This window comes from Staurois parvus, unplaced genomic scaffold (assembly GCF_062004578.1).
Source record: "Staurois parvus isolate SC_StPar_1 unplaced genomic scaffold, SC_StPar_1.0 ptg000131l, whole genome shotgun sequence".
Taxonomy (NCBI): domain Eukaryota; kingdom Metazoa; phylum Chordata; class Amphibia; order Anura; family Ranidae; genus Staurois; species Staurois parvus.
The window spans coordinates 7,603,749-7,620,455 of record NW_028317927.1 but is presented as its reverse complement, the minus strand read 5'-3'; the positions used below and the strand labels follow the sequence as shown (position 1 = coordinate 7,620,455).

Here is a 16,707-nt window from a genome sequence, read left to right as displayed (position 1 = left end):
AAATATGCAGAAACAAATAGTACATTTCATTTGCATATATACATAATCAAAATGTATTTTCTGGAACTCTTCTTGGTGAAGCAATGTATAAATGGTCTCTTATGGCTTCAGTGGTATTTTATGTATATGTACTGCGCTCTCTCATATGTTTCTTGGTATGATGAGCTGCTTCTCTCTGTGTTCTGGAATTCAGTTATTTTCAATCTTCTTTTTTTTTTCTTGAAATTGCAGCCTGCAGAAATAGATGTACTGATAGGAAAGGATAGAGAAGGATTCTTCACTAATGGTCTAACTGCTGGAGGAAAGAAATGCTCGGTGATCAGAGACAGCCTCTATGTTGATAATGATTACACAATGGATATCAGGACAAAAAGTCAAGGCGGAGAACCAACATACAACATTGCTGTAGGCAGAGCTGCCAGAGGTAAGACCTTTTTATGTTAATATTAGTAAATACTAGGGTTACATCCTTGAAGGGAAACTTTTTTTTTTTTTTTTTTTTTTTTTTAGTATTCTTGTCTTTTTCTTCCAATTCAAGTGAAAAGGATCATCTTGATGGAAATCTTCTCAATGTGTGTTTTTGATAAAAGAAAATACTTGCATGGCCACTGTTTGCCTTCCTATTTTTTCTTTCTCACATTTATAAATTTATAAGCCCGGGAACTGGTTAAAAAGAGTAGCTTCAATATCTGTTTGGCTGTAATTTTAACTCCTTACTTAATAAAGGAGTTTAATGGCATAAAGTGGTGTGAAATATTGTACAGCAAGCATATAGATTGAAAGGAACATTAAATATTTAAAAACTTACTGCACCATGTTATGGAACATCAATTCCCTCCATTGCACATGCCCCTCCTTCCAGACTGGATATTGGGTAGATAGTTGAATTCCTCATCTGTAATGATTGTAACGGCTCCTTACAGGGATCTCTCACTGTAGTGTTACACTTTGCAATGTTGCTGCAGACAGGGCCTCATTATATAGGATTAGAACTTTTTTATGGTTTTATGGACTTTTGTCTTTTTTTTCAGCCAGACTAACTATGTAACTATATTGTAAATTACCTGTTTACCTCTGCCCTGTTCTTTTGCCTGTAAACACCTCTGGAAAAGCTTAATTGCCCATTCCGGCCTATCTGATCTGATGCAGTGCATTAACAAATGTTATGTTAAAGTGTTACTAAAGTCCAAAATGTTTTTTAATTAAAATAACAAACTTGTTTTACTCACTTGCACTGTGCGGTGGTATTGCACAGAATGGCCCCTATCCCTCAGGTCTGCCGGCGGCGATCTTGGCTTCTCCTCTTCTTCGTGTGTCCTCATAGCAAGCCGTTTTTGCTATGGAGGACTCGCTTCATAGACACACACAGTGGGACTTAGCCCTGCCCCCTGCTTCCTCCACCCTGCAATTGATTGACAGCAGCAGGATCCAAAGGCTACTGCTGCTGCTCAAGTCCCTGTGTGAAGAGGAAGAGGGGAAAGGAGATGCAGCTGTGGACAGTGCTGGATCTATTCTCCCCTCTTTCCCTACACACAGGGAAGGGGGAGGTCAGAGGAATAGAAAACAATTTTTTATCTCTATGCAAGGAATGCATTAAGGTAAAAAATGTTTTTAGCTTTAGTATCACTTTAAAGCCATCAATTATTTTGAATGGACTGCCAGCACAAAACAGACCTAAAATTGGACCTACCCCATTTTTGCCAGTGTAGTGCACAGCAGTGCATTGCAGTTTAGGTGCACCGGGTGTGTTTTTGGTTAATGAACATGCATTTACTATGAACATTTTTTAGCATTCTAGCTAAATGTTCCCAAAATGATTCTCCCAAACTTATTGTTGATACTTGATGTTTGTAGTGCAGTGTGTGGGATTTCTTTTCTTTTGCTAACATTGGGTACATTCAAGAAGCTGTAAAGCCATCGTAATTCTATTAAAAGAAGTTTTCTATCATCACTTTACTTTTTTTTTTTTTTTTTTTATAATTTTACCTGGATTATTTTTAATGCATTCAATATTAATTTAAGGAAGTTGTCAATGTGCTAAACAAGTGTACCTACAACTTTAATATTTACTTTCTCCTCCTTTAAAATTTTTAGAGGTAAATGTGTATAATAAACAGATGTATTAGGCAATCTGTGGTAGGGCTGTAGGCAACAAAGCAGCCCGGTGCTATGAAAAGCCCCATAGTGCTAGTGCGTGTATAGGTACAATGCATCAGCAGCTGCTGCTAACTTAACATGCGAGTTCACTTCTCAAGTGTGAGAACAGACACAGCAGCTGTTGTTTTATTCCTTTTCCAACACAATTAACGTCTTTGTTTAATTCCAAAATTAAATTGCAACTTGTAAACCATAAAGGTCGTGATTCCTTTTTGTTTCTATAGTCTATCATTAAATCTAGTAGCATTTATTGTATAGAGCTTACCAAATTTATCTGCAAAACAAAGATAAGCAGTTTACCCCATGGTTTCTCTGGGCCTGCACATGACAGCTTTCAAAAGGCTGTATCTGTGGGCTCCACACTTTTTAGTTTCCACTTCATACCTACTACCGGTACTTGTAAAAACCATGTCCCACAAAATGTTTTGCTCCTGGCTATGTCCTCTGGTTCCCTCTTACAGCAGTACTTGTGATATGTCCCAGTAGTAAGATAGCCAGGAATCTGACATTTGGCTGGTGTTCACTTTTTATAGCCTTTCCTGCAATGGCTCATTCACATGGCTGTTTCTGAGATTCTGTCAGCATATTTCTGCAGTGGGTAAGGTCAGATGTTTGCATTAAGCAGTGGACAGGATTGACTTCCATGTATCCATCACAATAGATGTGTGGAAAATGATCAAAGAAAACTGGACTGAAATGGGGTTGTTGGCCATGGTGTCCATAGAGATTCTTTCTTGCTTGTATCCTGTTCACAAGATACAATGCAGGTCATATATGAACTATCATTCTGCGCCCCCTCTCTCGATTTTGTGACGTGGCGGTGCATTAATTGATATTGATAGGTATGTGTTTGTGACTTTTAGGCCTCTTCCACATGGGCCTGCTAATAGCTGTGTTTCTCCAAACGGGGATGCAAGGGTGTTTTGTGCATTCCTGTGCAGTCAGTCCCATTCATTTTAGTTGGGCCACAGCCGCTGCTCCCAATTTGACAGCTGTGCAGTTGTGTGGCCCAGAACGCCTTAGGCCCCATCCATATCCAAATTTTATTTTTAAAAAGTTTGTCTCTTGTTTTTTTTCCCCATAGTGGTGTATATATTTAAACTGAATGCGCTGTCGTGCATAGCATGGTTAAGGACTGGTTCACATCAGAAGTGTGCACAACTGCACAACAAGGTGCCGGTATATTGTAAAAAGCATATTTCACTGCAACCTTTTATCCTTTGTGGTAAATTGTGTTGCTTCATGTTGTGATGAAAAATGTACTGCATATTACAATGAACAAGGCTTTTTGCCATTCTGCGCATTGGGGACTGTGTTAGCCAAGACTGCCCAGTGCAAGCCAACTTCTCTGATGCTAAAAGGATACTGCAATGCATAGAAAATGCTCAAACTTCTGCAAGTTAGGAACCAGTACATTTTTTGTTGCAAAAAGATAGGGCAGACAAATAATTAATGGACTCACTTGCATAACCTGATTTAAGCCAGAAATTTAGAGCTTTCTTGTGTTTATCTCAAGGTGTGTAATTGTTCATCCTAATTCTTATCTTGGACTATAGAATAACGAGTTTGTATTTTGTAGAGATGAGGACAGTGGGAATTCTTCAGTAGTATAGCGAGACACCCTGGGTAGGGCTGACACCGTTTAGTTCACAGAAGGGCTGTGTGCTGTTCTCATTATGGGCTATCAGCTGGTAATATGTACTTGCTGTCTTAAAAGCATAACTAAAAACCTCCTATCCTTCACAGCCAAGGAAGCTGCCATCTTGGGCTCTTAGATCTGCATTTGCCATGGTGCTGCAAATGTAATTAGCTATGATACTAGGCATTTAAAGAATACCTACAAGCAAAATTGTTTTTGGTTTTGGATAGAGTGGATAGGGATTAGAACATCTGTCAGTTTTCATTCCTGTCTATGCCCTGTTTAAGGAGATTCACCCTCTCTATTTCTCCTGTTTACCAATATCATTGAAAGTAAAAGAAAATCCCAAATTTTGTGTTGCCCCCAGAGAAGTAATAGAGGGGAAATCTTCCAATGGGGACACTAGTTCTGGTGACTTGGGGATGCTCAAGGGATTCCCTTAATCTGCAGGACTTTCCTCTCCTTTCCTGTTTGGCTATGGGACAGGAAGTGAAGGGAAATCTCTTAATTGGGACATAGATGGTGATAAAAAAATGACATGGGTTATAAACCTCCTTTGCTATATCCAAACTAAAAATGGCTTGACCGTTTAGTTGAGCGCTAACATAAGCACACTGGTAACTGTAACCATTATCATTCAAGCCATGCTTGGAATTTTGGGAAACCTTTTAATGCCCAACTCTAGAAAACATGGAAAATTCTCCCTTGCAGTGAGGTTGTGCCTGCACTGCAAGGGTTAACTGCTGGTTTAGGTCTAGGGGGCATGGAAAAGTAGATTTACTTACCCAATGCACCACTCCTCCAAAGATATAGGTTTCTTTAGCAATAGCAAATTTTTGTTTTCCTTGATGCGATAGGAGAGAGGTATAGGAGAGACCACTAAGCAGACGGCACAGCCTCTGTATATGCAACATGCAAATATGGTTCATGCTATGTGGATTCTTAATTCAATACTCAACGGAGAAACAAGATTTTAGACATTAAAGATGAACTGCATAGATGATTATAAATGTGAGTTGTTTTGCCTGGCAAGGATTTGTCTTTCTGTCTATCCAGATCTGAGGTTTACAAAGCCCTGTCAGGCAGCACAGTCAGGATAATGAAATCACTTTCTCTGTCACTGCTATAGATTGTGGAACACAGTGGCATTCTTTTTCCACCCCCAGACTGCTAACTGGACATTGAAAGCAGTAGTGACAGAAAACAAATTAGGATATTGCTATACTCATTCTGTGTTTTTCTTATTAGCATATTCCTTGGTAGCACCTTTTGTGTTCAGCACATGACTGACTTTTAGTCATGTCCATCCCTCTCCCAGTCTGAGTGCAGCTGTATAGGGAGTTGTAAGAGGCAAATTTAGGTACTTACATGATAACTATTAATGAATAACTAGCTATTTTAATTTGTGTATTTTGGGTCTGTTTGGAGTCTAGCTTCAGAGTGGTTGTAAAGGCAGAATTCTTTTCTTTTTTTTTTTTTTTTGAATCTTAATGCATTCTCTGCTTTTAAGGTAAAAAAAAAAAACCTTCTGCATGCATCCCCCCCCCCCCTTATACTTACCTGAGCCCCATCTCGATCCAGCAATTTTGCATGAGAGCAGAGGCTGTCTTGCATCTCTCTTCTCTCTCATTGGCTCAGAGACAGCAGAAGTAGTTGCTGACTCCTGCTGCTAAGTGTGTCAGTGGGACTGCTTGCTATGGGGGCACTCATCAGAGGGGAGGAAACAAGAGCGCTGAGCATTTACAGTCACTTTACATTTATTGGTAAGATTACTTCCATTGAGCAAATAAAAAAAAATATACATACACGCGCGCGCGCACAGCCTTGAAAAATTATTCATACTCCTTGAAATTTTCCACATTTTGTCATGTTACAAAAAAAAACTTAAATGTATTTATTGGGATTTTATGTGATAGACCAACACAAAGTGGCACATAAATGTGTAGTGGAAGGAAAATGATAGACGGTTTTCAATTTTCTTTACAAATAAATATGTGAAAAGTGTGGCATGCATTTGTATTCATTCCCCCTGAGTCAATACTTTGTAGAACCACCTTTCGCTGAAATTACAGCTGCAAGTCTTTTAGTAATGTCTCTACCAGCTTTGCACATCTAGAGTGAAATTTTTGCCCAGTGTTTGCAAAATAGCTCAAGCTCTGTCAGATTGGATGGAGAGCATCTGTGAACAGCAATTTTCAAGTCTTGCCACAGATTCTCAATTGGATTTAGGTCCGGACTTTGACTGGACCATTCTAACACATGAATATGCTTTGATCTAAACGAGGGGTCTCCAAACTTTTAAAACAAAGAGCTGATTTACTGTCCTTCAAACTTTAAGAGGCCGGATTGTGACCAGTGCAGGTAGAGAATGTACTGGGGCCAGCATCAATGAAAATAAACATGGGGTACTATTCCTTCCATTAATACCCATCATTGGTATTAATGGGAGGAATAATGCCCCATCATTGGTATCAGTGTAAGACGTAGTGTCCCATTGTTGGTGTCAGTGGGAGGAATAGTACCTCATATCATTGGGAGGAATAGTGCCCAGAGTGCTAGATAAAGGCTAGCAAAGGGCCACATCCGGCCCTCGGGCCGCAGTTTGGAGACCCCCTGATCTAAACCATTCCATTGTAGCTGTGGCTGCATGTTTAGGGTTGTTGTCCTGCTGGAAGGTGAACCTCCGCCCTAGTCTCAAATCTTTTGCAGACTTTAACAGGTTTTCTTCTAAGATCGCCCTGTATTTGGCTCATCCATCTTCCCATCAACTCTGACCAGCTTCCCTGTCCCTGCTGAAGAAAAGCACACCTACAACATGATACTGCCACCACCATGTTTCATGGTGGGGATGGTGTGTTCAGGGTGATGTGCAGTGTTGGTTTTACGTCCCACATAACGTTTTTGCTTTTAAGCCAAAAAGTTCAATTTTGGTCTCATCTGACCAAAGCACCTTCTTCCACATGTTTGCTGTGTCCCCCACATGGCTTTTCGCAAAGTGAAAACGGGAGTTCTTTCTGGACAGATTCTCCCACCTGAGCTGTAGATCTCTGCAGCTCCTCCAGAGTTCCCATGGACCTCTTGGCTGCTTCTCTGATTAATGCTGTCCTTGCCCGGCCTGTCAGTTTAGGTGGATGGCCATGTCTTGGTAGGTTTGCAGTTCTGCCATACTCTTTCCATATTCAGATTATGGATTGAACAGTGATCTGTGAGCTGTTCACAGCTTAGATTTTTTTAACTTAACCCTGCTTTAAACTTCTCCACAACTTTATTCCTGACCTGTATGGTGTGTTCCTTGACCTTCATGTTGCTGTTTGTTCACTAATGTTCTCTAACAAACCTCTAAAGGCTTCACAGAACAGATGTATGTATACTGAGATTAAATTACACACAGGTGGACTCTATTTACTAATTATGTGACTTCTGAAGGCAATTGGTTCCACTAGATTTTAGTTAGGGGTATCCGAGTAAAGGGGGCTGAATTATGTGCCACTTTGTGCTGATCTATCGCATAAAATCCCAATAAAATACATTTACGTTTTTGGTTGTAACCTGACTAAATGAGGAAAATTTCCAGGGGTTTTCAAGGCCAAGGCTGTGTGTATGTATATGTGTGTGTGTGTGTGTGTGTATGCATGTGTGTGCGTGTACGTGCGTGTAGCCCCTTGTCTATCAAGGCATGTGTAAAAGTGATATTGCATCACATCCAGGTTCAGACCAGTTATTCCCAGCTGCTGTAAACAAGGGTAGCCATGATCTGTGCTTGATTAGCTGCAACGGAGGGCAGGGGAGACATTAGAGGTCTAGTAAAACCCCAATGTCTCCATGAAGAGAAACCTCCCCACTGCTAGAGATTAAGATAAAAAATTCCCGGGCTTAAATTCATGGTTTATTCTAACCTGACTACCTGTAAAGGCTTTTAAAGTGTCTCCTGTGGACAGTTTTGAGTATAATGTTTTGCGATTTCATGGGCATGCACAATTTTAAGACTTGACATGCTTGGTATCTATTCACTCAATATAACCCCATATTTTATATTTTACCAAGAAATGGGGTAATATTGGTTTTGTTTGCACTAAAACTTATTTTAGTGTATTTTTGCCTGAAAATCTGTGTTTTTATAAACAGCTGTGTAAATTATATGGGAATATGAAAAAATATAAAAAAATGTGCAAAGTTTAATTTGCCCCAGCAGTGGGTAAAAAGATTCATAGTTTTTAATTTGAGTATCTGGCAGTAGAAAACAGTACTGGGATGGAAGGTAGACATGAGAACTGTTTCTCCCAATAATAAATTGATGTATTAAATATTTTGTTTTAGCCTGAATACTGTCTGCATTGTTTTGACTGTGGCATTCCGTTGCACTCATATGACTGCTCCTGGCAAGGGTATTATCCAGCTGTGGCAGAACACTACCTCTAAAAACATCTACTCTTCAGTATCCTCAATTGGAAAGCCATGGGCTGCAAGAGTGTGCTCCCATCATACCTTCTGTGTTCCACTATAACATAATGCAAAGGAGGCTGGCTCTGGATTAATTTGTTCCATTGCTCACTAAAGTGCTCGGTGCTATGCTTCATGCAAACTCATGATGTTGATTTTTTCCTTTTGCACTGTATTTTATAAGGTGCAAGAGCTCCTCTAGCCTGTCTTGTCTCTGACTCTTGCTTAAGCCCACCACAGAGCTCTGGAGGAAGTGCAGTTATGCAATAATTTGTAAAACCAGGGAATTGCCTGCATTTTAAGTAGATTCTTAAGCATGGTACACACTGCAAGTTTTTTTCGTACAACCCAGCTGGTTGAACGACAAGAAACTGGCAAATCGCCATACTAACACAAGTGATGTTGGTATGGCGATCTCCCCCACTGTGCTGCTGTATTCCGTGGGAAAAATACACTTTAATTTGCACACATCACCTGACTCTGTTAGTCACTCTGGGCTGTATGAATTGTATTTGAAGCTGTGTTTAAATTGAATTGCATACATGTAAATGATTTCTTCTCTTTTCTTTTACAGTTTTGGTCTTCGCAATGGGTAAAGAAGGAGTCCACGGTGGCGGCTTGAATAAAAAGGCATTCGCAATGGCGAAATACTTGAGAGATATGGGATTCTAGCTTTTAGGCCAACTTACATTCTAGGGGAAAAACAGACAAACATTGCTACTAAACTTTCCTGCGTGAACAAAGCATTCTTTATGTGGAAATTTTATTAGCAATAAAAAGGGGTGATGGGGGATGAACCTGTGTCTCCTTTGTATCCCTATTTTGGTGGGGAAAGTTGTTGTCTTTAATTTTTTTTTTTTCTTTTAAAATTTTTTGTGTTTTTAAGCAATTGATTTATCATGGCAAATCGTGTCCATAATAGGACAACCCAACAAGATGTTTTTGTTGACTGCTTTTACCCTCCTCGAAGGCTTTACTACTGAGCAGCATCTCCTGCCGGCTATGTCTTTACATTGCATCTCGTCTGTCCACCAGACTCTAGATTATAGTTACAGTTTGTCTTTCATTTAACCATAATCTTTCTTGTTAGCGTGACTATATTTCTGTACCACCCGTTGCAGTCCCGTAATGTGAAACGCGTGGCTTTTCAGTGTTATGTATGCATAGGCTGGTAATCCATATCTGTTGGTATACTGAGTGTCTGACCCATATGTTAACATTGTGCTTAGAAGTCAGGTGGTAAAAGGGTGGGTGCTTAACCAAGTTTTAAGACCGTTTTAAGTACACCGAATGTACACCTTGCCACAAACTGTACCTCAATTAAAGCTGTTTTAATCTGTACTCTTCTAAAGTACGGTGTAGTTGCCTCACTTTAAAGCAGATAGCAATGTAACTTAAACCCAGTTTGCCATCAGATATTCCTGGTTTGTGCTGTTCTGCTACCAGCACAAGTTTTACAGCACATGCTTGCGTTGTCCTGTACAAAGTCTGGGCTTAGTATAGTAAGTAGAGGCCTAGTAACTTAAGTCAGCAGGACTGCAGCAAGGCATGGGCAGCAGCTAGACATACAAGGGTGGAGAAGAGTGGTGCACAAGAAAACACTAAGCTTGATGCAGATTTGTACATCCATTGGATTGATGTGTTTTGAGCGGTTTGAGCATATACACAGCTCAACTTAGTCTTCCTTTGCTCAAACATAGGTGGAAATCACTACTTACAATAGAAAACACTAGGTCCATTTTTCACTACTCTTTAAACTTATTGTAAAGCAATTTTACCTTTTTATCTTTTGGTGTCTTACAAATTTACCCTCCTGTATGTAATCATGATTGCAGACTACAGTGCCACAAGCTTATGGTTTGGCATTGATCTGTGGTGAGCGCCTGCTCGGAAGGACACGCTTGTGCGTTTTTAGTGCAATAACGTAAATAATATCATCTTTCTCCGACACTAGAGTGTATGCCAAATCATTTTTTTAAATAAAAGTTTTAAAGCCATTTGGTAGAGTTTATTCTTTTGTCATGGTTGTGGTGGGAAAATTCTCTTAAACTATGAAATCTTTATTTCTAAATCTTCCACCTTGTATTGCAGCACAGAATAAGGGTTTCAGGTAGGTGAAGGAGACTCAGACTGACACTTGGGAGAACTTTTGGGGCATATTTATAACTTATTTCTTTCTGTATTAATTCATGGCTATATTTAACAAAAGGCAGCAACCCATATTAGAGTATGATTAGCCTACTATTTAATCTTTTACTCCCTTCAGATATATATAGTCATTATTGTTGGTTATTCTATGATCTTTTGACATCATTGTAAGCGTCATTCCTGTCTGCCACACATTGAATTTGGATGTTGGCTGATCATAGATCCTGATGTACACTTCCAAATACTGGCTGATTTAGGATATAGTATACAAACCGTATTCAAGATGCCTGTTAAATAAAAACACCATGCCAATATGATGTCCTTTATTTTTGAAACAGCTATTAAAGAATTTAGTTCAAAGTGTAAGGACCTAGGAACAACATTAAGCCAGTCATACATGGATTTGACTTTAGTCAGTTCAGCAGGGGCTGACTGACCTCTGTACAACTAGAGTGCCCATACATGGATCAAAATGCGATCTACCATTTACCTTCTGTACAACCAGCCTATTGGAAAATTCCCTGCTGTCGGGGAATTCTCCTAATGTCAGAATACAGTAGCTCAGCGGGAGTGATTCTCCTATCCAACTTGAATGCGTGGATGGGGGGAATTGGTTCTTTTTTCTTTCAGACTGCTGGTGACTACGACTAATGTATGGGCTGCCTTAGTGTAAAATTGTGGGTACTTGGCGATCTTGTCACCTTGCTGCATAAACTGCTTTTAATCTATTCTGCTTTCAGGATGGAATGTGTTAACAGGCAGGCGCAGAGGGAGGAACTTCTCAGAGGAACTCCACTGCATCTGATCTTCACCTTTAGAGCAGCCTTTCTCGATCTTTTTAACATGGAGGAACCCTTGATATAACTTTAGTCTCAGGGAACCCCTGCTAATAAAATATATATATATATATATATTATCACGGTACATTTGTGGTAAGTGGGAAGATTCCCCCACTTATAGAAAGTTAAAATGTTAATTGGTGTCAGCAGTTACTGTACTTATCAGAGGCAGAAATTGCTCAAGAAACCCCAAGCAGCCTCTGGAGGAACCCTAGGATTCCACAAAACCCTAGTTGAGACAGGCTGCTTTAGAGGTTCCAGCAGCTCCCGTAGTACAAGAAGACCAGTAGTTTTGGTGGCTTTCTAATTTAACACAGGCTCTTGGTCAGCCAATCAACAGGTAATATCATAAAGATCTCTTTTTATAATGATGTGGTTTATTTGTCTTCATAGGACCAATTGCAGCTACATATTTCCCCCAAGCATTACAGACTTAATCTGACTTGAGATGACTACCACTTTCAGTCTCATTATTCAGCTTCTTTTCATTGGCAGGTCTGAGAATGTCATTGCTGCTGGATTATTATCACTATATCGTTTTAAGGGGGTTGGTAGTTTTGAAATAGTGCTGCTGACAAACATTAACACAGAAAATAACAACTGTTCAACATTGCTGCAGAAACAGTTCATTACATTTCTTTGTATTATTTGAAACGTGTATAACCTGGTTGTCAGTTAAAATACATTACTGTCTATTTTAATAAAAAAATAAAATACAAGTTCTTTGTACTAAAGAATAATAGATGGCATTCTTTAGAATGAAGCAAGCTCTAAGTGTGATAGCTTCATATGTATTCTGTGCCATATGACAGTATGGAGCCGTGAGAAGGGTTTTAACTGACATAAAGGTCCTACTTCCTCCAAAATGGCACTTCTGTAAGGACATTTTAGAATTTTTGCTTCTGTTTTGTCTTGTGTATCATGTACAAACTGTAAACACTTGTTAATTTGTCCATGTCTTTCCCTGCACTTTTGTTACATCTGGGATACAGTCTAACTCATCTGATTTAATATGCATTTAAAGAAATGCCATAAACTATTAAACCACCTTGTTTACAGACAGATGAAATTAAATTTATTCCAACCAAACGTACGAGTCGTGTCATGTCTCCAGAGGATGTGGGAAGGGGTATATCTTTTACATGAAAACTTACATTGCAGTATACAGACATTTATTTACTTATTGCGAGGTGAGTCAAACAAATGCAAAAACCCAACTCCAGGTAGATGTGAATGCATGTATTTTAAATGCAAATGGTATAAATACCTAAATGTGTCTTGATTTCAGGCACTTTCATTCCCTGTACAATAGTACTCAGACTAAGAAAGGGAGGTACTTGAGGCTAGTTGGTGTCCTGCGTTCACATGTGATAAGGAACTTTGTTATAGAAAAAAAATTGCCTCCTCAATCAGTTGCTACTTCTTGACTGTCCAGTTACCTGGGGAGGTTGTCAGTGAGAAGATCTAGTTGCACTGCTCAAAGTGCTAAAGCCAGAACTACACAGATGTTTCTCACAGTGCAGTAAAAAGGCCAGTTCATTCAGAACAGATGTTTGTTTGATGTTGGAGTTACATCTAGTGGTCTGTAGTTTCTTTTTAAGGATTCTGGTGAGGAGAACTGTTTTCCCTCATTGTACAATACAGGGCACTGGCTTCTTTTTTTTGGCAGGTTTATTTGAAAATGGACATCCCCCTGTATAACGTCTCCCTCTCCCAACTAGCCTCAGTTTTTTGCTAGTGTCCTTACATGATGAACCTGTTATTTCTACTGGGACAAGCTCACCTTCTTACTTTGGAGGTTTTCTGTCTCTGGGTGACTTCTTCCAAGACCATTACTTCATTGCATGGCTGCACTAGAGCTCATTGGCAGAGCCTTTGAAGATCATACCTGACCTGCACCTGATGGAAGATATGAAGCCGGCCTGTAATGTTGCTACTCTCTGGATCCTGCTGTAGGTGCTCCCCTTGGTACATAGTGTAGTGTGTGAAGTCAGTCAAAGGGTGCTTTGTGAGGCAAGAACCAGACTGCCTGATGTAGAGCCCAGTCTTTGGGAGCCCTGCAGAGACAGACTCACTATGGAAAGGGTGAGACCAGGAAGAGATTGGGTGTGGCAGCACGGCAACGACCCTGCGCATGAAAGTAAACCCACCACAAACTGGCTTCAGAAAAATAAAATGCATCTTTTGGAGCCATTTACGCTGTTTTGTAAAGAGGAATGGTCAAAAATTCCTTCAGACCATTGTGCAGGTCTGACTCTGAGCTACTGAAAGCACTTGCTTGAAGTTATTGCCACCAAGGGAAGTTTAATCAGCTTTTCACTCCAAGGGTTCACTTTTTCCTCTGATACTGTGAATGTTTAATGCACATTACTTGTCTATTTTTGTGACTTAGATGAGGATCAGATCACATCACATTTTATGACAAGCTACGGCACAAAACCAGTTAATTCCAAGAGGTTCACATACTTTTTCTTGCCATTACCACATATAAAAATAAAGCTCCCCAAACACACAACATAAAAAAGCACACCGTAGGGCAAGCATGAGTATATAACATCAATTGCCCCACACGTGATTGTCAGAATAAAAGCAATAATTCTAGGGTCTTAGGTCACAGTTAACTCTAAACTGATGAGGTGTACAGGCTTTTAATGCGGCCCCTATGGTGAATTTTGGGTACTATTGTTTTTTGCGATTCCATGGGCATATACAATTTTAAGACTGGACAGGTTTGGCATCTATTTACTCAGTGCAACCCCATCCTAAATTTTATAAAAAATTGGGTATAATGAGATTTTTTTTTTTTTATGTTAGTCACCATAAAATCCCTTTTTCTGAGTACATTGACAGACACAGCTTCTTCTTCTCACTTATAGGATTAAACGCACCACCTACAGGAATAGGACACTAGGCAGGAAAGGTACACAGCACCACCTATGGGTAGTTTTAGCTGTTACTTCTAAAGGCAGAATAGCGGCTGAGGAGGTCATCAGGCCCTTCAGTGGGCCATCCGCAGTCATAAAAAGAGAATCTGACCTCCCAAAGGAAGCTGTAGTGGACAACATCCAAGGAGTACAGCACAACCTCCTTAGGGTGAGAAGGGCATGGACACAGGGAAGGCAGTAAAATGCCCTAATTCAGGTGAAAGTCAGACACTACTTTCAGAAGGAAGGAGGGACATGGATGGAGAACCACTCTATTGCTGTGCAGAAACAAAATAGGAAGACTTGTAGAGCAAGGCGGCTAGCTCTGACACGTATCGTGCAGAAGTAATTGTAACTGGGAAGGCGACCTTCTGGGAGAGTGCAAATAAAGGAACATCCCTAATATTTTCAAAATGAGGCTTCTGAAAGACCAATAGAACCAGGTTCAGGTCCAAGGTGGCATTGGAGGTTGCTCCTTGGATAAAAGTACAACTCAAGGAGTGAGCAGCCAAGGAACAATGAAAGAAAATCGCAAGGGTAGAAACATGAAAATGTGAGCCACCAAGAAGGAACTTGAATGCAGATCAATAGCACGAAATGTTAGCCTTCTAAGTACCATGATACATTTTTCGAGAGGTGGATTAACAGGCATTCAAAAGGAAGGAATCATCAAATCTGACAGTCCCCTGTCTCTTTGAAACTGACTTTCAATAGTCAAACCATCAAATCCAGCGACAGGAAAACAGGGTGAAAGATCGGCAGTCAAACCTCTTCTGGCATCTGTCAACCCTGAGCTGAATTTGACTCCAGGACTCCCTTACCCCTCCCCTGCCAGCCGCCAAACAGGCTGGTATTCATAGTGACCACCAGCCAATGCAGAGGGAGAAATTACTTCCCGGCCGGAACAGAAGGAAGCTCTGGCCACTTGTTCCATGCAAATCTGATTGTCCAAGGATGCAGGAGACATGTTCCACCTGGACAAGATTGCCTTCTGCAGACCACTTGTGTGCAATTGTACATATGAGACCACCTCAAAAGGTGGATACAATGAAACTCAGAACCTGAATGCAAGATCACAGGGAAGACTGCCTACAGGACAGCAGCAGCTGACTTGCAGCCCTAAGCTTCTGGAGCTTGTCCATCGAAAAGAACACCTTGGCCTGCACTGAGTCAAGGATCAGATCCAGATACTCCAGGCTCCTGGTCAGGGCCAGAGCAGACTTCTTTAGGTTGAGGCCTTCAAAGGCCTGCAGAGTGTCCATTGTGATTGCCACATTGTTCATCAGCGCAGAATGAATCTCTGCTTGTAGGAGAAAATTGTCCAGATAGCAATCCCCCATTGTCTCAGCAACGCCAGGACTGAAGCCAGCATGTTGGTAGAAACCCAAGGAGAGGAGGTCTGACCAAAGCGAAGCTCTACAAACTGGTTATGTGCGTCCCTGACTGCAAGCGTACGAAGCGTTGGTGCCTGGTGCAAATGTGAGCGTGCAGGTACACATCTTTGATGGCTGTGGAAGCCAGGAAATCCCCCTGATGAACAAAGGCTACCACATCCATTTTGAACTTGTGCACATTAACAAAGCAATTCAGGGCCTTGAAGTCTAGAATGAGACAAACTATTCAGAACTGTAAACAGGTTGGAGTAAAGTGCCTGAAACTTCTGGATCCAGAAAGGGGCAATCACTTTCTAGAGCGGCAGGTTCTGCTCTTACTCATAAAGAGCCTGCAGGCGAGCTGGAGACACTAAGACAGAAACAAAATTCTATTTTGTAGCCAAAATCAGTTCATGGACCCATTTCTTTGGAGTAAGGAGGTCCATCGACCTGCAAACTGGCAAAGAGGCTGGAAACAGGTGGGGGCACGCCTTCATGCTGAGGATGACTTGTTCGCAGGCTTGTGAGACCAGGACCACTTGGTGCTGCCTGTGGGAGCCTTGAAGGGCATGGATCCCTTGTCCGAGGAGCTAGAGGGATGAAAAAGCCTCTTGTGCACAGCAAAGGAAGGACCTTGCTTGCGGTGTGCCTCCTTCCCCTTAATAGATGGTGGGAGAAAGGTTCTCTTCTCCAGGGAAGCCTCAAAAAAGATATTCACACTGGAAGGGCAATATGATAGGGGCTTTTTAGGTGTGTGGTCAGCAGACTAAAGAACTCTATGAAGCACCACTATCGAGACTGAGAGCTTGGAAAGCAATCCAAGGATGCATAACACACATACTTAGGACCCTGAAACAACTGGTCCATGAGTTCATCGTTGACTGGGGACATCTGCTCCTTACCAAAACCTTGGGGTGAGAGCTTAGCCAACTCATTAAGCATCTGGAACACAAGGGCCTTTGCCAAAGCTGAATGTAGTGGCAAACCAGCAATCGTAAATATTGTGTGGGACTGATTCTGCCTTCCTAACCACAGAATCCTTAAAGAAAGGAGACTCCTCCACTAGTATTATAGTTGCCTTATTTAACCTAGAGAAGGGAGGGTTCACAACAGGAGGGGAAGTTAATTTCTTCAGAAGGGTCTTCTCAAACAGGTAATGCACCGAAAGCATTTTGGGACCAAAAAGG

General features: G+C 40.9%; 1 protein-coding gene across 1 annotated transcript in view; it reads left to right on the top strand.

The window, feature by feature from the left end:
* The window catches only part of PFN2 (profilin 2), a 66,580-nt gene extending 54,268 nt beyond the window's left edge, over positions 1–12,312 (top strand). Inside the window, exons 2-3 of the mRNA XM_089672588.1 lie at positions 232–424; positions 8,811–12,312. Of these exons, the coding sequence (XP_089528714.1) occupies positions 232–424; positions 8,811–8,908 (291 nt within the window). The 3' untranslated portion in view covers positions 8,909–12,312. The remainder of the gene's footprint in view (positions 1–231; positions 425–8,810) is intronic.
* The last annotated feature ends 4,395 nt before the right edge of the window (positions 12,313–16,707 follow it).